We start from the raw sequence: 24,775 nt of genomic DNA on the forward strand, positions 1-24,775 counted from the left end.
ATTAAGCTAATGGAAATTACCTAAATGCTTTTTCATACTCTGACTCAATAGACTGTAAGGAAGCATTCACATTGTTACTCAACTGATTAAATAGTCCTGTCTAAACCGAAGACCTTATTTCTCTAATACCTGGTATTACTTGGAACTCTATTAAGAGGTGAATATAATAGGTTTGTATTTAACATACCAGTTTAGGTATTTCTTTTCTTCTCTTTTTTTAAAAGATTTTATTTATTTATTTGACAGAGACCACAAATAGGCAGAGAGGCAGGCAGAGAGAGAGGAGGGAGCAGGCGCCCCAGTTGAGGTATTTCTAAAAAATACTCAAGCTTTAGTTACTGTTTTCCATTTTCACATTTTATTTTACATCTAGTATTATCACACTAAACAAGATAAAGACTAAAATTACCTAGACTACAGTTAATCAGTAAAACTGCTTAGAGAATGGGATATTATGATTTGCTAAATATCCCAATTAGCCTATTGCTATATATATATACACAGTATGGCTGATAATAAAATACCTTTGATACTAAATTTAAAATACAGTTTTGCAAGGTGCCTGGCTGGCTCAGCCAGTAGAGAATAAGACGCTTGATCTCAGGGGGCGCCTGGGTGGCTCAGTAGGTTAAAGACTCAGCCTTTGGCTCAGGTCATGATCCCAGGGTCCTGGGATCGAGCCCCACATCGGGCTTTCTGCTTAGCAGGGAGCCTGCTTCCTCCTGTCTCTCTGCCTGCCTGTCTACTTGTGATCTCTGTCTGCCAAATAAATAAATAAAATCTTAAAAAGAAAAAAGACTCTTGATCTCAGGGTCATGAGTTCAAGCCTCATGCTGGGTGTAGAGCCTCCTTTAAAAAAAATAATTATATATATGTAAAAATAATAGTTTTTGGACTTAAGAGTACATGATGGTCACTGCTATAAAGCATGTTTTTTTCTTCAAACATGATCAGTGTACCACTCGCACCAGAACCACCTATCTTGAAGGAAAAAAAAACCCCAATTTGGAATGATCCTATAGTGCTTGTTAAAACTGAAATTTCCTGAGGCACCTGGGTGGCTCAGTTAAGTGTCTAGACTGTTTTGGCTCAGGTCAAAATCTCTGGGTTGGGATTTCGAGCCCCAAGTTGGGCTCCATGCTCAGTGGAGTCTGCTAGAAATTCTCTCTCCCTCTGTCCCCTTCCCCACTTACACGCACACTTTAATAAAATCTAAAAAAAAAAAGAAAGAAAGAAAGAAAGAAAAAAGTAATTTCTCTATGTATACTGATGTGGAACAATCTCTAGAACTCCCAAGATATTAAAGAAAGGCAGCCAGCCACAGAATATACATAGTATGCAGCCATTTATAGAAGAGCAAAAGGGTGCACATATTCAGACCATCTGCACAGACCATGTGTACAAGGACATACAATGGATTTATTGACTCTCTCTGGGAAGGGGCAACTTACTAGGCAGAAGACATTTTATGCCATATACTTCTTTACAACTTTTACATTTTAAACCTGTATGAACCATCCACTCAAATAATATTCTTAGGCTTATTCTGGCCCTCCTCAAGTTTTGGAATTAGGGATTAAAAATATTAATTTTTATGTTTCCCAGATAACTCTCATTGAACAGCCAAATTTGAGACCAATGTTATGAATATTATCTCTCTAGGATACTATAAATTTTGCCCTTTTTTTGGAAAATCTTTAAAAATTAGATGTCAAATTTTATACTGTCAAATTCAGTATAAAAAGTAGTGGGTCCATTGAAGCAGCTGTTTGTAACTTCAATTTATAACATACATTGACAACATAATAGCATGACCATGCAAGAAAAAAATTTTTTTAAGAAGCAGGAAAAAATTATAAAATACTGACTTAAAAAAATCAGATCTTTTCTGTGCTGTTCGTGCAAATTCTGCATTTTTAATTCTAACTTATTCTAAGAAACAGAAGAATAGTGGTGAAGGAAAAACAATACTAATTTGGAGTGCACTGTTTAACAGGGGGTGGATGAAAGTAATCAATTTATTTATCATTAAATTACTCTAACAACAACAGGGAAAGCCAGCCTGAGATGCAGAGAATAACTGATAATTAGTTGCCAAAACAACTGGTTCAAGAATGTATTAGGATGATGCCCAATACTTTTTTTTGAAGACTTTTTTATGAGAGAGCGAGCGAGCACATGTGTGCCGGAGCACACAAACTGGGAGGGGCAAAGGAAGAAACTGAGCAGGGAGCCCCACCCATGGCTCTATCCCAGGCAAAGGCAGACCCCTAGCTGACCGAGCCACCCATGCACGCTCCTCCCAATACATCTTTTCACTAGAATTTATAGTTTTCTTTAAGAATTATCAATATGGGGTTCCTTGGTGGTGCAGGTCATTAAGAGACTTTTGGTTTGGCTCAGATTGTGGTCTCAGGATCTCAGGATTGTGGGATTGAGTGAGCCCTAAATCAGGCTCCACACTGAGTGCCGTCTGCTGGAGATTCTCTCTCCCTCTCCTTAAGCCTCTCCCCCTGCTTGCTCTCTCTTTCTAAAATAATCTTTAAAAAAAAATGTCAAAGCAGAAGACAGTAATGAATCCAAGTTATTTCATATAAGATGGTTAATGTGGGTCTAGCCATAACAATGGAAATTAAGTCATGCAAAAACTTGGTACAGAAACAATTAGTTTTATAAAAAATTTAAATGTCACCAACTGTTTATCTGGATGAAGATACCCAAAACAAATCAAAATTTTGTAACAGGCTGAAAACATGTTTAGAACGTAACTGCAAGCTGAAGGCAGCAGCCTGGAAAAGTGCTGAGTATGAATTTTGAAACGACTCAATTTCAATCCTGTCACATAAGTTATTTGTGATCTTGTCAGTTAGCCACTTTGGGGTTCAATTTTCTCATCTGAAAAATATGAAATACAGCACTGTCACTTCTTGTTTAAAATGGAAAAACATGTGAAATGACCTAGCATGTCACTGGGGTGTGATGATAAGTTCTTGCCTTCCCTAAGAGAACAGTGAGAAACAACCTTCCAAAATTTTACTGGGCAAAACTAATTATTCAAATATTCAATCATTCAAAAAGCGTATTATTCAAAACTAATTATTTGAAAGAGTAAAATGAGACCTAGAAACATTTAAGAAACACAAAACTGGGGATAGGGGTGAAAAAGACTTGTCTGTGTTACACAGATAGTATGTGACAAGCTTGGGAGAAAAGCCTATGTCTCCTTTTCTAGTTCTCCAGTGGCTGTCTCCTATAGTTTCTGGTCTACTAAGGGTCCAGGGAGAGATTCTAACTCCAGAAAGACACTGAATCAATATACTATTGAATTATAATTTTTTCTGGAAATTATGTGCTCAGACAAGTAGGTATCAGGAGTAACAAGATATAAGTACCCAAATAAGCCCGAATATGGTCATTTCAAAGCAAAAGTAGTTTGAGTAACTCTAACATAATATACATTTAAGTCATTATGTGAATTTAAGTTTTTATTTGTGTATTTCACTGTAGTGCTGTGACAACAAAATGACATCTGTGTACCAGAGCATACATACATCAACAGTAAGATGTAACTTCTCATTACACCACTGCTAGAATATTTAGCTTTTTGTAGGACACATAAGCATGTAAGATGGCCACACCAAATAATTTTCTGGTTTTTTTTTTCCTTAGATAACCTTAATTTTTTATCAGTAATACTTTATCAACCTCACTGTTAAGAGAACTGTAAATTACCTGGATGATGGGGCATGAGGGCACAGGGGAGGAATCATTCAACTGTGTTATACTGTAATAGTTTGCTAGAGTAATCTCACACACACCAATAAGGAACTGTCATCATAATTAAGGGCTAGTTACTGTTGTTAGTTGCACAATGATAAAGTTCTTTTGAAAATATTGGTTAGCCCACTTATATATGAAAAATGCCCTTTCCACTTATGCAGAAGAAAAAAATATTCAGAAAGTTATTTTTGGCCTTGCTATGTCAAAAAGTCAACTGTACAAAGATCTACGTTTCAAACCTAAAATTATAATTTTAAAAGTCTATTAAAAACAAAAATGTCATGCATTTTTATTATCAATTATGCAGAGGCTTTAAAACTGTTGCAAGACCATATAGTATATATTAGCTTTTATACTGCTAATGCACAACTAACAGCAAACTTGATTAGATTAACAGAAATCTGTCTTAATTACACCTTTATATATCACACTAGAGACAAATGCCACAAGATCTGCAGAAACAATCAGTTCTGAGTACTTAAATGGCAGAATAACTTTTTGTGTTGTAATCCATCACATACAGAATAACAAAACAAAAGGAAAAAATTCTGCAGTTTCACGTTACAAAAAAACGTACTGCTGTAAAATATTAAGAAGGGGTAAAGGATATCACCTATAACACAAAGTAACAACTAGTGTCAAAGAGCAAACAAAACTCCTAAATAAAAATATCAAAATACACATAGCAACTGAAGCACAAATACTGCATTAAATACAGTAAAGATTTAATAAGACTAGTTAATAAAAGACACAAAAATAGGGGGTGCTAGGGCAACCAGTAAATAAAACCAAAATAATGGGGAAAACATCTGAAGCATTGTTTTTCCCCTAGTTGGGGCACAATTTTTTTTTGGGTGTCTTTCCATTCATATAATACCTAACACTGTACATTAAGATATTAATGTCACAGAAAAACTTGGTTCTTCCATGAAATTCTTTAAATTCTTGATAAATTTTTCAAAGTAGACATTATTATGAATGAAAAACAACCAACAAATGGGCACCTGTTGTTTTTAACACTGCAGATTTACAGGAACTTTTTAAAAGTTATCATAATCTTTTTTGTCTTTTTTCCCCTCAGCTTCAAATCCATCAACTCCATCGCTATCCCTTCTTCGTTTCCTGTTGTTGTGGATGTTAAAACGCTGGCTCATTTGGGGTAATGGATCCATGCCTAGAACTTTGTGTATCTGGCGGAATGCAAGGAGTCTCAATGCAAACTGCAACAAAAAGAGCCAGAATTCAGAGTTAATTTTAAAAACCAAAATATTAATTATTAAGTAGTCATATCTCCATATAATGTAAAAAAGCATATTTAATTAAACACCTTGAATAATATTAAGTTTCATAACCTAAAAGCTCTGTATGTTCGAGTGTTTATATTTTCAGGCTTTTCTGTACCCATGCCGTTTCTTCTTCTTTTTTAAAATTTTTATTTTATTTATTTATTTTTAAAAAGATTTTATTTATTTATTTGACAGAGATCACAGGTAGGCAGGGAGGCCTGCAGAGACGGGAGGAAGGGAAGCAGGGTCCCCGGCTGAGCTGAGAGCCCAATGCGGAGCTCGATCCCAGGACCCTGGGATCATGACCCAAGCGCCCCCCGTTTTGGTTTTAAAAACATAAGCTAAGACATAAGCCTGGGCGGCTCAATCAGTTAAGGGTCTCTTGGTTTTGCCTAGGTCATGATCTCAGAATCAGGAGATCACGTCCCAAGTCAGCTCCACGCTGGACATGGAACCTGCTTAAGATTCTCTCCCCTGCTCCCTCGACCCCTCCCTGCCCGACCTGCATGCATTTGCATTCGCTCAAAAAGAAAAAAAAAAAGACATAAGTTAAGAAATAAGTCTTTACAAAAATTCAGTATTATGTCATTTAAAAAAAACCTTGAAACTTAAACAATACACAGCAAAAGGAATGTAAATCTCATTGAGGAAATCCCTCTTCAGTTTCTACCCATGTATTTTCCCATTTTTTCTGTGGATGCCCATGTGTATAGGCTGCACATGTACACACATGCACACACACTTTCCCAGGTTTACAAAAAAGGGTCACATTTCTTCAACTTGTTACTTCATGAACTAAAATCAAAATCTTCACTAAAATGGTTATGTACATGCAGAAATATGTTAGGCATCAATGTCACAAGATTTCATAATACATTCATCAATTTCTGGGAATATATACCTCTTAAATTGATTCAAGGAGATGAAGTCATTTGATTATATAGCAAATTTCACTATATGGTTATAACCCTCAATGTAAATATTTAGATTATTTTTTGAGATATAATTAACATATCCTAAGCGTCTCCCTTTTAAAGGGTACAATTCAGTGTTTTTAGTATACTTCTCAACCATAACCACTCTCTAATTATAGAACATTTTCATACCTGCACCCTCACATCCCCATGACCCAATGTTATTCATTCCTGAACCCATCCAACCTTAGGTCATGGTAACTACTAATTTACTTTTCCATTTCTACAAGATTTGCATGCTGTGGATATTTCATATAACATCTGACTTGGCTTCTTCCACTTAACAAAGTGGCTGCTATTTAGACTATTTTTTTAAGAAAGGATTTTATTTATTTGAGAGAGAAACAGTGTGAAAGCACACACACACACACACACACACACACACACACACACACACATAAATAAATAAAATCAGGCTATCAGGAGCCTGATACAGGGCTCAGTCCTAGGACTTCAGGATCATGACCAGGGCGGAAGGCAAGGGCTTAAACAACTGAATCAGGCCCCCGCCAATGCACTTGTTTTTCAGAGAGCGAGTGTGTACATGGGCAGAGAGAGATTGGGGGCAGGGTGAGGGAGAGACCACATGTTAAGCAGGCTCCATGCCCATCGCTGAGCCCCATGTGAGGACTGATCCCATGACCAGGAAGTCAGGACCTGAGAGGAAATCAAGAGTTGGACACTTAACTGACTGAGGCACCTGGGTGCCCTGAGACTATTTTTAATACCTATTTTCTTCAGCTGAGATTTAGTTGTTTGTTATAATTATCTGTATGAGAATTTATTATTCTAGAACTTTACCCAATTACACAATTCCAATTCCTCAGAACTTTGCTTCATATGTTGGCTTTTGAAATCCTGAAAGTCTCCAAATCATCTGTGTTAAGGACTTGATACAGCATTCTATTTAGTCCGTAATTCTGGATTTTTGCCAGTAGTGGGTGCTTCTCTTCTCATTTAAGCTATAAGGCTGATAACCTTCTGAAGTGAGAACTAGGAATATTTATAGCTAATAGAATACTAATTCTTTATTGAGAGATTTAGAAAAGATAAACAGAATAATGCTTTCTTCTGTATTCATGGAAAATACCCAAATATATCTGATATATGATAATGAATACTAATACATTTCTACCATAGGGATATTGCTGCTAATCATCAGCCTATTTGAATACTAGAAGTTTCTAAATGAAAGAATACTCCAGTAAGTAAAATTAAGCATTTGAGGCTAGAGTGAGCATCCTATAACCTCTTGTTCTGTATGTATTTCTAACTTTAACAAGGGAAAATTCTGCCACACAACTGGCAATTATTTAGCAGCAAACAAAATTTGAGGACTGATACTGGAATAATTCTCAAAGATATCTTGGAATTTTAAAATAACATCAAAGAAGATTTGAGGTTGACTTTACAATTACTTTTTGAGGGGGGAGGGTTAATACCTATGGGAAAGGATCTGAATAAATGACCAAGGCTGTATCTTGAAGAAGCAACTTGTAAAGATTACTGAAGAGTAAGACTACAGAGGGGCACCTGGGTGGCTTAGTGGGTTAAAGCCTCTGCCTTCAGCTCAGGTCATGATCACAGGGTCCTGGTATCGAGTCCCGCATCGGGCGCCCTGCTCAGCAGGGAGCCTGCTTCCTCCTCACTCTCTGCCTGCCTCTCTGCCTACTTATGATCTCTGTCAATACACAGCAAAAGGAATGTCACTCTCTTTGTCTGCCTCTCTGCCTACTTGTGATCTCTGTCAAGTAAAACAAACAAACAAAAACCTTAAAAAAAAAAGAAAAGAGTAAGACTATAGAAATACACAAAAATAAAGATAAGCATTATTGGGGAGTGGGGGATAGACGTACACAGAGACAAAGGAAGAAGATAATTATTAACATGGGTGCTATAGGTCACCAAGAAATAAACTCAAATCAACAGGGGTGCTATTCGTAATTTATAGAGCTTATTCGGATTTTACCAGCTATATATGCACTCCTGTGTGTCTTTGGCTTTAATGCAATTTTGTCATATGTGTAGCTTTGCATAGCTACATCACAATCAAGATATTAACTGTACCATCACCAGAGACTACCTTTACAGCCATCATTAACAATCCCTACACCCACACTCACCCCTAACTCTTAGGAACCACTACTGTTCTCCACCTCTGTTATTTCATGAATATTACATAAATGGAACAGTGCAGTTAACTCCTTTACTTTTAACAAGGACATCTGTCATTCCTACCTAAAGCCAGACCACTTTCTTCAAAGTGACGTTTAAAAAAAAATGCCTTTTGGGGCACCTGGGTGGCTTGGTGGGTTAAGGCCTCTGCCTTCGGCTCAGGTCATGATCCCAGGGTCCTGGGATCGAGCCCCACATCGGGCTCTCTGCTCCGCAGAGAGCCTGCTTCCTCCCCTTTCTCTCTCTGCCTACTTGTGATCTCTGTCAAATAAATAAATAAAATCTTAAAAAAAAAATGCTTTTCAAATGTGAATTCTTTTAGTTTTTGAATGCCCTGCTCCTAACCGTAAATTTTCTTTCCCTTAGAATTTACAAATAATTCCTCCTTTAAGCACCAAGGAAGAAAAAAAGCCACTTAGAGTAACTATCTCCATCCCCAAAAATTAAACCCAAAGAAATACAAACAAAACTTGTCTAATAAATTAATCCCTTAATATGACTTAACAATTTACTTTAATCTTGACATCTTCCAAATTATCGTTGCCAGAAGAGATAACAAATCAAGAATTTAAGTCCAGTACCTAAATGTCTTAAGAGTCAATTATTACTAGTTCACTGCTAGTTGCCTTTTCTCCCCTTAGTACAGTTTTGGAATAAAAAAAACGAAAGTTATAGTAGTTTTAGATTGACTTTTTTCATTCATTCGTTAAGGTTCACATATCTTTTCCATAAATCTTTTCCCAATAAAATTATCAAATGATAATGATAATAGCCAACATTTGTTAAGATCCTTCCATACACCAGATACTGTTAATACAGTTAAACCCATTAACTCATTTAATCCTCCCAATAATCCTGCTTCAGACAGGATACTACTTTTATCCATTTTACAGGTGAGACAGAACAGGTGGTATTCAAGCTCAGGGAATCTTGACGCTAGAGCCCACACTCTTTTCCCCTCAAAAGATTTTATTTATCTGAGAGGGAGAACACACGCACAAGCTCTCACAGGGGCGTGTGGAGGGGGGCAGAGAGGGAGAGAAACTCAAGCAGACTCCCTGCTGTGTGTAGAGCCTGACAAAGGGCTGGATCACACAACCCACGAGATCATGACCCGAGCTGAAATGACCAGTCTGACACTAAACTGACTGAGCCACCCAGGTTCCCTGAACACACACTTTTAATTAACTACATTGGACAGCCTTTCCAGTAGCAAGAAAGACATATAAATTACAACAATAATTACCACAAACCACTCAGCGTATCGCTTCTTACAACCAGAGTACATACACAGTTCCCAGACTGATCACGACATATAACCTAACTCCCACATTTAATAAGACACTGGAAATACAGCTGTATTTTTATATTAATACGCTTCCTTCAGACATACATACTATGGTTAAATACAATTTAAGGTTATGTTAGTGAAATCTAATTAAATTATACACCCTCCAAGGGCTTACTTATGAAAGAAGAAGAGAAATGAATATTATACAATGACTTCTTTTGAAGGACAATTATAAAAACCAAAACTTTAAGGGCAGTGGCCCAACAACAAAGCTTTGGGATGAAGAACACACTTGTACCTGTGCGCTGGATGTGATGTCTTCGCGCTGTTGGTCAGTCATTGTTGCCAAGGTATCAAACGGATCCTTCTCACAAGGATCCAGAAGTCCAGGACTACCTACAAGCAATCAATATATGGAGAAAAGGGCATTAGCATTATCCATTTGTAAAAGAAAGAGTTCTTATTCAGTTGTCAACACCCAAACATTAAGAACAAAGCAAAACTTACCTTTAAGAATAATGCCTGAAGAAATGCACTCAAAAACTCTTCTTAGTGCATCTCCTGGGCTCTGAGGACTAGAAGCACTACTGATTGCTTTTTCTACTAGTAACTCCATAGCCTAAAATTAAAAACATAAAAAAAAAATGTGTTTAACAGCTTACAGACCAAATGAATCACTATTTTTTTTTTTTTTTTTAAGATTTTTATTTATCTGAGAGAGAACAAGAGCAGGAACACAAGCAGGGGGAGTGCGAGAGGGAGAAGCAGGCTTCCCACAGGGAGTGCAATGTGGGGCTCGATCCCAGGACCCTGGGATCATGATCTGAGCTGAAGGCAGATGCATAATGACACCCACCCAGGCACCCCCCAAAGGAATCACTCATTTTCACACACCAGAATGACAAAATTACTTATGAAGTGGTCATTAAAAATTTTAAAAGATTGAAAGTGTGACATAGAACAGATCAAGAAACCAGAATATGAATCACATATAAAAATCATCAAAATGAAATAAAACAAGCAATGAATACAAAACTCTTGAGGCAACATGTAACTTACATTTTAAAAAGATACTGTAATTTATGCTTAATGAAGAAAAATGTGAAATAGATTAATAGGGTTTTTCTCGTTTCTAGTTTTAATTACTGCTGGTCTATGACAGTCCTTAACATTCTTTTTAACCCCAAATATTTTATTTATTTGAGAGAGAGCACGCATGAGTGGGGAGAGGGACGGAGGGAGAGAAGCAGACTCCCTGCTGAGCATGGAGCCTGACTCCAGCCTTGATCTCAGGAACCAGGGATTACAACTGGAGCCAAAGGCAGACACCCGACTGAGCCACCCAGGCACCTCAGTCCTTAAATTCTTTACATATTTAGGGCTCACATGTTTGTTCTTTAAACCTACAGTTAGGGGTGCATGGGTGGCTCAGTTAAGTTAAGCATCTTCTTAGGGCATGATTAAGTTAAGGATCACTTCAGGGCATGATCTCAGGGTCCTGGGATTGAGCCCTGCACCCGGCTCTCTGCCCAGCAGGGAGTCTGTTTCTCTCTGCCCTTCTCCCCACTCATGTGTTCTCTCTCTCTCAAGTGAATAGATAAAATCTTCAAAAAACCAAAACAAAATAAAACAACAAAAAAACCCCCTGCAGTTAGAATAGGTTAATATCCCAAGTAATGAAGATGTGTTCTTTCTTTATAAACAATGTATGTTATCTAAATTTTCACTTAAATGCACAAATGAACTTCTATTATCTTTAAAGAAAATATAACTTATGCTTTTGCTATAAATTACACGAGACTCAAAATTTAAACCAGAGAAAAATGGAAGTATAGACTTAGAAAGGAGACATGAAGTGTTCTGAATGTTCTTATTAGAAAAATTTGCTTTCATTTAGATTTTAAAACTTGAGATATAATTCACATAAAAACCATTCTTTTAAAGTGTATAATTAGTGGTTTTTAGTATACTTACAAAGCTGTTCAACCATACTCACTATTTAATTCCTGAATATTTTCCACCACCCCCAAAGAAACACCATACTCCTAGCAATCATTCCCATCCTTCTTTTCCTCCAACCCCTGGCAAACCACTTTCTATGTCTACAGATTTGCCCATTCTGGACATTTTTACAAATGGAACTATATAAAATGTGGCTTTTTGGATTTGGCTTCCTTCACTCAGCATAATGTTTAAGGTCCACTCATATTATAGCCTTTACTGAAATTTTAAATATGACCACCAATATAACATTCAAAGAAACTGAATAGACTGGAACTAGAATGAAATCCTTAAAAAGATAATGAAGCTGAAAATACCTTAGTGAGAACCTATTTTAATTATTATTATTATTTTTAAAGATTTTCCTTATTTGACAAGAGAGCAAGAGAGCAGAAGCAGGCAGAGCAGCAGAGGGAGAGGGAGAAGCAGGCTCCCCACTGAGCAGGGAGCCCATGCGGGCCTTGATCCCTGGACCCTGAGATCATGACCTGAGCCGAAGGCAGTCACTTAACCAACTGAGCCACTCAGGTGCCCCGTGAGAACCTATTTTTAGCTGTGTACCTAAGAGGCTTATGGATATAACCTGAGGTAAAAACCATATCCACCTATTCACTCAAGGTCATCTCGCAGATCTTTTAAATAGGAAAAACTCTAAATTAAAGTTTGAACATGTGGAGACTGCAATTCCAAACAAATTAGGAATAAATTATAAGAGATGGAAATTTGAACAGACAATATACATTAACAGCTACAAAAAATGATAGCTGAGCAGCACAAGATTAAAAACAAAAAAGAAAAAAATGTAAATCACAATGAAAAAGTTTAGTTCAGTTTATTCATTAGAAAAATACAGGGAGATGTTCAAAACTTTTTAAAAAAAACAATTTATTTATTTTTATTAACATATAATGTATTATTTGTTTCAGGGGTACAGGTCAAAAAGGTTTTTCATTAAAAATTTTTAGTATCTTAAGAAATCAGCTTCAGTTACTCGATAATTCTATGAATGTATTATGAAATGTATTATGAATCTCTCTCACTTTTTAAATAAACCAACTATTACTTTAAGATGTCTTATAAACTGTGAAATCCTTAAGGAGAGACCAATATCATTTATTTTGAGCTCCTGTGCCTACCATAAGTGGCTAACATACAGAAAATACTGAATAATAAAATGCTTAGAAAACAGAATACTTTTGAAAATAATCCTGCTTGTAAGAGAAATTAAAGGTAATAATTGTCAAAATTATTGATGCTATGCTTAAAGTACAAAACTGAGTCACAAAATATGCAACTTTTGTAAATATAGTTGACCCCGAATAACACGTGTTTGACCTGTATGGGTCTACTTACATGTGGATTTTTGTTTTCAATAAATGTATCAGAAAATTTTTTGTACATCTGTGACAATTTGAAAAGACAGATGAACCACAGAGCCTTGAAATACCAAAAGAATTTAAGAAAAAGGTATTACTATAAGAATATAAGATATAGGGGCACCCGGGAGACTCAGCTGGTTAAGCATCTGACTTGATTTTGGTTCAGGTTATGATCTCAGGGTTGTGAAATCAAGCCGAATATTGGGCTCTGTACTAGGTGTGGAGCCTGCTTAAGATCCTCTCTCTCCCTCTGCCCAACCCTCTCCGTCTCTCAGGAAAACAAAACAAAAAAAGGTTACAAGATTTAATACATACAACACAAAATATGTGTTGACTGTGTTATTGGTAAAGCTTCTAAGAAAGAGCAGGCTGTGACTAGTTAGAGTCAAAAGTTAGACATGAATTTTGACCTGTGTGGGGATTGGTGTTCCTAACCCCTGCATTGTTCAAGGGTCAACTGTATCTCAAACTTTTTATTAAGTACTTTCAGAGAACGTTAGGAGAAAAATAAGTATTAAATAATCAACTATAATCTTGGTATGCCAAGATACAGGATGTGTTCCAAGTAATTCAAAACTTTAACAAAATCTCCTTAATAATTGATCTTAAGAAATGAGAATTTATTTTTACTTTTTTTTTTTTAAGATTTTTTTTTTATTTGACAGAGAGAGCAGGAGAGCTCAAGTAGTGGGCACAGCAGCAGGAGAGAGGGAGAAGCAGGCTCCCTCCTGATCCACACACGTGCTCCAAAATATGAGAGTTTATGATTTACACTTGCATATAAAGGTAGAAACTAAAACCCAAGAAAGAAATAACTTATGAAAAACCAAAAGTCAATACATCAACACACACAGTAAAACTAAGTCTACTATATGCCTTCTGAGATCACTTGCTATGAAGTGAACAATTTAAAAATACTGATTTTCTAGAGCACAGTTGTTTGCCAAGCAGATATCTGTAAGTTAGGAAAGCAAAAGCAGAAGACTCATGGTTTATAAGCTCTGAAACGTATGCAAAGTAAAAGGACATCAAAGATACATACTATTGAATCAAAAAAATAGTATTTAAACTGTACCATAAAGGGTCTTGGTAGCTTAAGTTATTTAGAGAGAAAAGCTCTCCATATTAAATTATTTGAAATCTATGATTGTAATATTTGCTTTCAAAACCACTCAAAATCCCTCTCTGGCATTCAAGATGTTGAAGTGAGAATATGGTGGGTCCTCTAGTGTGAAATTCCAGCTTTCCCTGGGTCTTCTGGTAGGAGCCATGATCAACTGTGCTGATAACACGGGAACCAAAAATCTGTGTATCCCTATGAAGGGGACCAAGGGATGACTGAACAGACTTTCTGCTGCTAGCATGGGTGAAATGGTGACAGTCACAATGCAAAGACAAACCAAAGCTCAGAAAGAAGGTACATAGAAAAGTGGTAATTCATAATGGCCTTTTTTTTTTTAAAGGATTTTATTTATTTGTCAGAGAAAGAGGAGCTAGAGTGAGCACAGGCAGGCAGAGGCAGAGGCAGAGGCAGAGGCAGAGGCAGAAGCAGGCTCCCTGCCAAGCAAGGAGCCCAATGTGGGACTCGATCCCAGGACACTGGGATCATGACGTGAGCTGAAGGCAGCTGCTCAACCAACTGAGCCACCCAGGTGTCCTGAAAAGTGGTAATTCAATAATGAAAGTCATACAGGAGAAAAGATGGTATGTATCTCTATTTTGAAGATAATGCAGGTTAACAGTAAACAATAAAGGCAAAATGAAAGTTTCTGCTATCACAGAACCAGCTGCAAAAGCATATTTAGACTTGCAGCCCAGGATTTCATTCAATGCCAGCAGGACTGCATGATTTTTTGGTGTATTTGTAAAAAAATAAAAATAAAAATAAAAATTATTTGTGACTCCCCTACCTTACCACTCAGTGAAGCCGGTTTTTCCATAATAATGCTTACTATGTGGCAAGCAAAATGCTAAGCACTTTATATGTATGATTTCATTTAATTCTCATTACTAGATGCTATTATACCCCAATTTAAAAAATGGGGGTGGTGGGGGAAACAACTTAAACAGGCTGTCCAACGTTATAGAGCTAAAACATAAAAATTAGGCTGGGATTCAAACCCAGGTCTGATTTAAAATATATTTTTGTTTTTTAAAAACCCACAGTTATATTTCAATAAATATCCCATATCAATGGATTCAAACTGATATCTAGTTTCCCTGCATATTAGTTCCTTTTTAAAAAAAGATTTTAAAGGGATTTTTTTTTAAAATATTTTTATTTATTTGACACATCACAAGTAGGCAGAGAGGCAGGCAGAGAGAGAGGAGGAGGCAGGCTCCCCGCTGAGCAGAGAGCCTGATGTGAGGCTCGATCCCAGGCCCCTGGGATCATGACCTGAGCAAAGGCTCTAACCACTGAGCCACCCAGGTGCCCCTAAAAAGATTTTATTTTCAAGTAATCTCTATACCCAACGTGGGGCTCCAACTCACTACCTGAGATCAAGAGTCACATGCTCCATTGACTGAGCCAGCTAGGTGCTCCACTGCCTAAAAATACACCTTATAAAATTGTGAAAACACAAATACTTTCATTTGGTAGCAGTATAAACAGGTAAAACCTTTTTTAGCATATAACTGACAAAATCAAAATTTACAATAGGAGTATTATACTTAACAAAAGCACAAAAAGGAGCACCTGGATGGCTTAGTCCGTTAAGCATTTACCTTCGGCTAGGGTCATGATCCCAGGGTCCTGGGACTGAGCCCTGCGTCAGGCTCCTGGCTCAGCGGGTAATCTGCTGCTTCTCTTTCTCTCCCCACTACTGCCTGCTAACATGCTCTCTTTCTCTCCAATCAATTAAATCTTTTTTAAAAAAAATGAAACCACAAAAGATATCTAACACAAGAAAATCTGGTTAAATAATAAAAAGAATAGTAATTATCTCCTTCATTATAGCTAATACTTACTGAGAGCTCGTTATATACTAAGCATTAACCAATTTAAATCATCACAATCACCTTTTGGGGATAGATTTGACTATTATTCCTATTTTACAGGTGAAGATGCTCATATTAATAAATCATTACAATAAGCAACTGTATACACATTTCTACATTCCAGCGGATGTAGGCTAATACTGATAAATGCATGACAGACTTCCATTCCTAAGTCCATGTGTAGGATGTTCTATTTTTGTATTGTATTTATGTATAGCACCGTATTTCATACTCAACAATCTTGGTAAAAATCGTCATGTCTTGTAGACTTTTACATCTTTTGGGGATTCAGTAGTGCACATACCTTTAAGTAGATGGTTTCTGTTACACATACATTATTTTTAAGATAAAGTGAATGAGATGATACACTTCCAAGTGTAATTTGTGAGCTCTTTTGCAAGCTAAGACAACAGTTCTTTGCTATGAAGGTCAGTTTCCTATCATTTAAAAGCTCTTCACTGGTTCTAAAAGTGACAGACAGGGGGTGCTTGGCTACCCCAGTCAGTAGAGCAGGCGACTCTTGAGTCTTGAGACTCCAGAACTCGAACAAGGAGTCCTGAGTCCCAACCCCCTGTTGGGTAAAGAGATTACCACGGGGTGAGGGGGCAGGGTGGATGGGGTGGAGTGACAGCCAGGAACTCTCTTACTATACAAGCTATCACCAGTAAAATCTAAATTACTCATGTTCTTAAAACACACACACACACACATACAACCCCTCAAAATACATACAAAGAAATACTGAATCAGGTATTCCAACAGCTATCTGAGCACAAAGTAGAATTATAGTAGCTCTCTCAGCCTCTTCTTTGAAAACTGTCCTTTTACATTTGACAGACTGCTTTTTTTTTTTAACCAAGGTAAAATTCACATAATATAAAATTAAGTACTTTAAAGTGAGTAATTCAGTGGTATTCAGTATATTCACCATGCTGTACAATGACCACCTCTTACCTATTTCAAAACAATGCCATAATCCCAGAGTAAAACCCCTTAGCCCATTAAGAAGTTTCTTCCATTCCCTCTTTCCCTCAAGTCTCTGGCAACCCACCAATTTGCATTCTGTCTGTATGAATTTTGTGGGTATTTCACATAAATGCAAAAATATAATGTGACCTTTTGTGTCTGGCTTTCTTCACTTAATATAATGTTCTGGAGGCTTATCTATTGTTACAAATCATCCTTTTTTGTAAAATATTCTTTAACCTAATCTACACTGTTCAGAAATACATATAATAAATAATAACATATATATATTTTTTTAAGATTTTATCCATTTACTTGACAGAGAGAAATCACAAGTAGACGGAGAGGCAGGCAGAGAGAGAGAGAGGGAAGCAGGCTCCCCGCTGAGCAGAGAGCCCGACGCGGGACTCGATCCCAGGACCCTGAGATCATGACCTGAGCCGAAGGCAGGGGCCTAACCCACTGAGCCACCCAGGCTCCCAATAATAACATATTATAAACATTAAAAAATTAAGTATATGCCTTTTATAAATTATAGCACATATACTATTCCAAAGGAGGTTTAAATACTATGTCATAATTCTGATGTCAGACTAATTTGACAGGAATTCTACCTGTATTTTCTTTACTTCATTACCATGGGCTCAGGACAAAAGAGGAGCTAATTTGAGGGCAGAGTACCATTTTCAGTATTCACTGCAGTAGTGAAGGAAAGCCTAAAAGTAGGCACTGTTACTTTTTTTTCTTTTATTTTCAGCATAACAGAATTCATTGTTTTTTGCACCACACCCAGTGCTCCATGCAATACATGCCCTCCTTAATACCCACCACCTGGCACCCCAACCAACCCTCCCCCGACCCTTCAAAACCCTCAGATTGTTTTTCAGAGTCCATAGTCTCTCATGCTTCACCTCCCTTTCCAATTTCCCTCAACTCCCTTCTCCTCTCCATCTCCCTATGTCCTCCCATGCTATTTGTTATGCTCCACAAATAAGTGAAACCATATGATAATTGACTCTCTCTGCTTGATTTATTTCACTCAGCATAATCTCTTCCAGTCCCGTCCATGTTGATGCAAAAGTTGGGTATTCATCCTTTCTGATGGAGGCATTAATACTCCATAGTGTATATGGACCACATCTTCCTTATCCATTCATCCACTGAAGGGCATCTTTCTTGGTTCTTTCCACAGTTTGGCGACCATGGCCATTGCTGCTATAAACACTGGGGTACAGATGGCCCTTCTTTTCACTACATCTGTATCTTTGGGGTAAATACCCAGCGGCACTGTTACTTCTTTACTCAAAGTAAACTGAATGCTAATTAAAACTAAAAATAATAAAGTTTGTAAGAATCTCACATTTCTTTTATGAAAATCAAGAAAATTACTTTTGGGGCACTTGGGTGGCTCAGCTGGTTAAGTGTCTGCCTTTGGCTCAGGTCATGATCCGAAGTCCTGAGATGGTGCCCTGCATCAGGCTCCCTACTCAGTGGGGAGTCTGTCTCTCCCTGTCCCCCAACCCAACCCTGCCTGTGTTCTTTTGCTCGCTCTCTTTCTCAAATAAATAAATAAATCTAGTCTTTAAAAAACAAGTTATTTCTGCTTAAGGTGATAGTATAAAGCCTAATTTCAGAATCTCTTGCCCAAACACAAAATAAATTGTTACAACACACCCAAGCAAAAATGTAACAGTTTCAACCAAAAACAGAGGAAAAGGTCAGTGAAAGAATCTTTCCAAGGAATTGAGTGCCCTGAGTAACTCTCTCCATGGAGCTCATAACTCCGTTATCTAGAGGGAAGATGAGGGTAGGGTTGGTAGCTGAATGAAAAAAATAAAAAAGATTCACCAATAACTGCCCAACTAAGAGAAATAGATAAGTAAGTCATACTGAACGCAGTTGCAGAAAAATAAATTTTCCTAAATGTAAAAACCCCTTCTACTCCCCCCTTCCTTTATCAGAAAGAGGAAAATAGAATTCACCATCCTGAAGACTCTTGCAGAAGGGAGGAAGAGAATAAAAGAATCCTAATTATCCACATCTAATCACATCTAAACAGATATTTGGCTAATACATAAGAAAGGTATAAGAAAGGTATTTAAGATTAAGATCTGCCAAAGAAGGAAGTGGTAGGGAAAAGGTATTATTAAGGGTAGCTGTAACTCTCAACAGAAGTGTCCCAAAGTGGCTTCACATACTCAAAACACTCTGTTGGCTCAGGGAAATGGAAGTTCTTCCTAAAAAGGATGGTGAATAGGGAAAACAGAAAAAAAAAAGAGAGAGAGTGAGCACAGATTCTGCATAGGCGAAGGCTATAAGTACCCACCCTGGGTATGAAAACCAAAGCATGAAGGTATGCCAATGGAATCTACCTCACATAGAGTAGCAGAGCACATTCAATCAAGCTGCAGTAGAGAGCACCACCTATGTCTGCAATAAGGCTGCATGCCAGCAAATCCATACATCTTTTGTTTAACTCTCAAAGCAGAGCTCACAGGGGAAGAAAAAGGAGAGCCATTTAAAAACGCATGGAAAGGTTCAAAGACAATTCTTGTTTGGAGCACAAAAAGATGATTTTGTAATGGAACTGAAAACTAATGAGATGAAAAAAACAAACCCAAACCAAACCAGGCATGATATCTCTATACTTGGGTGGAATACACCACAAAAAATAGAGATGAAAAGTCTCTTCTCTACGGACTTTGAATGATAATGATGTGTCATCTATGCTCACTGCTTATAACAAATGCACCTCTCTAGGGAGAAATGCTGATGGGGAGGGTGTGCATGTGTGAGAGCAGAAGACGCAAAAACTCTAAAAAAATATCATCTGTTAAAAAAATAAAATAAAAAACATGTTCTGGAAGGATCTTAGTTTAAGCTAATAAAATCAATCTGCTAGTATTCTGAGTTATAAGAGAACTTGATGAGCAAAAAACCAGTAAAATTAAAAACTACACGTTGAGATGAAAAGGAAGATTACAGAATAAAGCATACTGAAATATAAAATAACATTATTAGAGAATAAATGAATTATAAATAGCAAAGAAGACTACAACATAGCTGAAAACAAGCTTACTGCCAAAGAGATAATCACAGGAGACACAAGAGGAAAGAAGACAAGATTTAAAACAATTAAAGGGATGTCACGGTGACACAGTTAAGTGGCCAACTCTTGATTTTGACTCAGGTTGCGCTCTCAGGGTGGTTAGATAAAGTCCCATGTTGGGCTCACACTCAGGGAAGACTGCTTAAGACTCTCCTTCCCTCTCCCCAACCTTGCGCAGGTGTCCTCTCTAAAATAAATTAATAAATTAATAACTTAAAAAAAAAAAACCAATTACAAAGATAAAAGATATGCAGAACAAAAGCAGTCCAACATAAGGATAATGGGGCCCCTACAATAGAGAATGCTATTAATCAGACATAATGGAGGATGGTTTTCTCCCCTAACGGAAAGAAAAAGGAAATCTGCGGGACAAAATGACAAAGATTTCAATAAAATGCTGATACTGAAAAACAGATTCCAAGACATAATTTGGCTAAAGTTAATGACATGCAAAGATAAAGAAAGAATTCTTTCAACAGCCTGTAAAAAAAAGTCAGGGCCAAAAAAACTAGGCTGAACTTAGACTTACCAAACCCAGTACTGGAAGGTAGTGAAGTGAAACTAAAGATGGGGAGGGGGAAAAACTGTGACCCAACAATATATTTCTCATTAAAGTAATGGCGATTGGCAGAGCTTCTCAAACATGACAGAATTTTAAAAAACTTAAATAATTTTGATAAAAACTATTTTGATGATAAAATGTAATCAGGAAATGAAAAGGAAAAGCCCCAGTACAAGACCTGGTGGTTTGCACTGAACCATTTAAACACAGAACATTAAACAATCAGAGAATATCAATACAGAAGGTAAATGCAGTTATTTTTACATTTTTAAAGTTTAAAAAGCCCAAGTGTGTAAATGTCTATTTTCCAAGTGGAATTAACAAATTTTAAGGTAAGTTAATCAAGAAGCATTAAATACATTAAAAAATATTAATGGAACAAATGAATTACAAAACAAGAAACCCAAAGAAGGATGAGGGGGGATATAAGTGAAAAATGCCTCAGCTTTTATGGGTGAAAGTTGACAGATACTATATATAACTGTTAACAGATGAATGAGAACTTCATATAAAACTAGAAGAGCAACAACTAATTGTCACAAAGAAAAAACATTCACATAACAAAAAGAATAAGAAAAGGAAAGAATAAAAATTAAGGTAAAGCACAGAAGAAAACAAACATAAATATACTCATGACAAGAAAGCTAGAGTTTCAATATTAATCAATGGACAAGGCTTATTAACTCATGACAGAAAGAGTTAAACAAGGGACCCTTTATAATGGCAAAGGTTCAAATTCACAATGATGACATAACTGTATTGTTTATGTCCAGAATTATCCCTGCAACAAAACAATAAAGCATAAACTAAGGAAATAGAACCGAAATGGAAACATTAACAGAAACAGATTTTAATTCACTTTCATCAATCCATGAATGGATGAAGTAGACAAAAATTAAGTAAGGAAAAACTACAGAAGATATGAACAAAATGATTAAGCTGAACTAAGAGGTGTATGCTGTGTGTTACACCTTATTGAGAACACCTCTTTAAGGTGCCCATAGGGGGAAAAAATGCCCACAGATCATAAAAACTGTACATACTAGAGTATAAAGCGAAACTTTAAACTCCAAAAATTGTAAACAGAATGTATTCTGTTTACATTGTATTCTTACAATGCTACAAAAACTAGAAATTATTTACAGAAACAAAAGTAGCCTGCCTTCAATCACACAGACTTAGGATCCTCCCTCAAGGAGGCATCTGGGTGGCTCCGTCAGTTAAGTGTCTGACTCAGGATTTTAGCTCAGATCATGATCTCAGTTCATGGGATATAGCCCTGCATTGGGCTCTGTGCTCAGCAGGGAGTCTACTTCGGATTCTCTCTCTCAACACCCCTCACCCCTGTGCCTGTGTACACTCTCTCCAAAATAAATAGGGGTGCCTGGGTGGCTCAGTGGGTTAAGCCTCTGCCTCTAGGCTCAAGTCATGATCTTGGGGTCCCTGGGACCTAGCCCTATATTGGGCTCTCTTGTGTGTGCTGCTCTGCCTCCTTGTGATCTCTCTCTCTCAAATAAATAAATAAAATCTTTAAAAACAAACAAACAAAACCAAAATAAATAAATAAATCCTACCAAAAAAAAAAAAATTGAGAGTGTACTTGTCTGGATGAGCCCTGGAGGACGTATGGATCTGTTAAATCACTATATTATACACCTGAAACTAATATTAAATGCGTGTTAACTACACTGGAATTAAAGAGTGAATGAAACAAGTATCCAACACAAGAAGTTTGTAAAAGAATAAAATAAACAAGGAAAACAGAAAATTAGAGATGAAATTAGGATTAAATAGGAAAATGGTAGATCTGGCAGATAAATCCAAGGAGCTAATTCTCTGGGGAAAGGAAAAAATAATATGAAAACTAAGCCACTGCCTAAAGACGACAATACTAGGAACATTTTTAAATGCCAAAATACTGACATTCTTGTGTGTTTTAAACAATCAAAAAACCGGTGTACTTTATTTTACATACATCATTTCAAAGAATAACCACCAGCTTCATTTGCGCTCTTTGACTCTCCTATCATTACCCTGCCATAGCCTATGCTCTTCTAATTCATTTTACACCTTTTTCTTCCTTCTCCACTCAATTTATAAAGCTCTGCCCCCTCAAAGGGATGTCTGAAGTTCCTATCTCCCTCTGATAAAGAGGAAAAATAAAGTTGTAGGGCAGGGCCATCTATAGTGATGAACCTCTGGACGCCAAGAGTAGCCTAGAAAGAATGGCTTGAGAGTCCAGTATCGTAAATATCTTATCTTGGACTTAATACAATAGAAACAGCCTCAAGGGAACACAGGTGTAGAGAACTGAAGTTCCCTGCTGAGCAGAGAGCCCGATGTGGGGCTCTATCCCAGGACCCTGTGATCATGACCTGAGCTGAAGGCAGAGGCTTAACCCACTGAGCCACCCAGACACCCTTATAGCACATATATAATTTTATACATTAAAAAATTTGAAGTGAGATAATACTGAACATATTTTTATATTAAAATATATAAAAAAACTGGGGTGCTTGGGTAGCGCAGTCGTTAAGCGTCTGCCTTCAGCTCAGGTCATGGTCCCAGGGTCCTGGGGATCAAGCCCCACATTGGGCTCCCTGCTTGGCGGGAAGCCTGCTTCTCCCTCTCCCACTTTCCCTGCTTGTGGTTCCCTCTCTTGCTGTGTCTCTATCAAACAAATAAATAAAATCTTAGAATGAAACACCCATCTGTCATTTTACTCCTATATAGCAACTACTACTGCTGGCTAGTCTAATCAACAAAGCTAAGAATTAAGAACAAAATAATAATGAAGATGCTCCAAGTACTTAAAAAGCCTTGAGAGGGGCAACCTGGGCCGCTCAGCTGGTTAAGCCTCTAGGCTCTTGATTTTGGTTCAGGTCATCTCAAGGTTGCGGGATCAAGTTCCACATTGGGGTGGCATGGCAGGAGGAGTCTGTTTGAAATTCTCTCTCCCTCTCCCCTCCTCTGGCTCACATGCAGTCTCTCTCTAAAATAAATAAATAAATCTTACCTGTGCCCCAAAACCTAAAAAGAAAAACAACAACAAAAAAAGCAAAAAGCAAAAAAACCCCCCAAAAACCCCAAGATCCCCAAGAACAAAATTCTATCATATAACAATGTGAATAGCTGAACTGGTCAACTTTCCTAGGATAACAAAAGTTGCCAAAATTAAATAGGAGAGATAAAAATTAGACTAACTGCAACAGAAAAAACTGAGAAAATGTTACCCCCTTTATTAATACAGATTGGGAAATAATGTCATCAAATGACAGTAGTTTGATCCTCTAAAAGTGTTTCAGAATTTGGATAAAGAATAAAAACTTTCAAATTGTTTTTAGAGAGCTAGTGCACCAGTGATTCTAAATCTGAAAGACAAAAATAAAACTATAAAATTTTCTTTTGTGTCACCAACAAAATTCCTAACCAGGTCATCAGTAAACTTAATAGTTCATTAATATCATTTTCGTGTATGAGAGTCACACTTGGAATGCAAAATTAGTTCAGTATGAGGAAATCTATTTGTATAATGAACAATACTGAACAGGTTGAAAGGAAAAAACTATACACTCATGTAAATAAACCTTGAAAGATTATCTGATAAAGTTTCATTTCCATTCCTGACTTTTTTTAACCTTAAAAAATTTTGTTAAAAAAATGTAAGCTCCACACCTAGAACTCACGATCCTGAGATCAAGAGTCACAGCTCTACGACTGAGCCAGTCAGGTGTCCCTCTATTCCTGATTCAGAATTACTAAGCAAACTAGGAAAGGACTGAATGATAATTCTAACCTGATAAAGAAGAACCTCAAATAAAAGGCTAACCATCATACTTAGTACACTAGTCACCTTAGAAGCATTTTCTTTATAATTAGGAACATAGCATGCATGTATTTTTTAAAATTTCCTATTTATTCTAGAAGTATCAGTTAAATTAGAAAAAAGAAAGATGACAAAATGTCATTTAGGTATGATTCCAAGATTAGAAGACCCAAGAGAATCATATGAAAAAAATTATTACAAATAAAGGAATGCAGTCAGGTGAGAGGGGTTGCAAATTAATATCCAAAGTTAACCAGTTTTTATATACACAAACAATAACCAGAAAATAGATGTGAAGGGGGAAAAAGCCTCTAAAAGACAAAATACCTAGGTACAAACAAACAAAACCAAAACTTAACATGAATAGAACATATTCAAATCTAAGCAGGTACGTAAAATTAACTTCAGTAAACTTGATGTCACGTA

At 36.8% G+C, this 24,775-nt stretch overlaps 1 protein-coding gene across 2 annotated transcripts in view; it reads right to left on the reverse strand.

Moving 5' to 3' along the window:
• Positions 1-3,467: 3,467 nt before the first annotated feature.
• Positions 3,468-24,775, reverse strand: part of ZFR (zinc finger RNA binding protein) — an 85,718-nt gene continuing 64,410 nt past the window's right edge. For both annotated transcript variants that reach the window (XM_045079450.1, XM_045079449.1), the window contains 3 exons: positions 10,014-10,125; positions 9,805-9,902; positions 3,468-5,000 (listed from right to left, as the gene is read on the reverse strand). In XM_045079450.1, coding sequence (XP_044935385.1) covers positions 4,821-5,000; positions 9,805-9,902; positions 10,014-10,125 — 390 coding nt within the window. In that variant the 3' untranslated portion in view covers positions 3,468-4,820. The remainder of the gene's footprint in view (positions 5,001-9,804; positions 9,903-10,013; positions 10,126-24,775) is intronic.

This window comes from Mustela putorius, unplaced genomic scaffold (assembly GCF_011764305.1).
Source record: "Mustela putorius furo isolate JIRA1106 unplaced genomic scaffold, ASM1176430v1.1 tig00000407_pilon_pilon_pilon, whole genome shotgun sequence".
Lineage (NCBI taxonomy): Eukaryota > Metazoa > Chordata > Mammalia > Carnivora > Mustelidae > Mustela > Mustela putorius.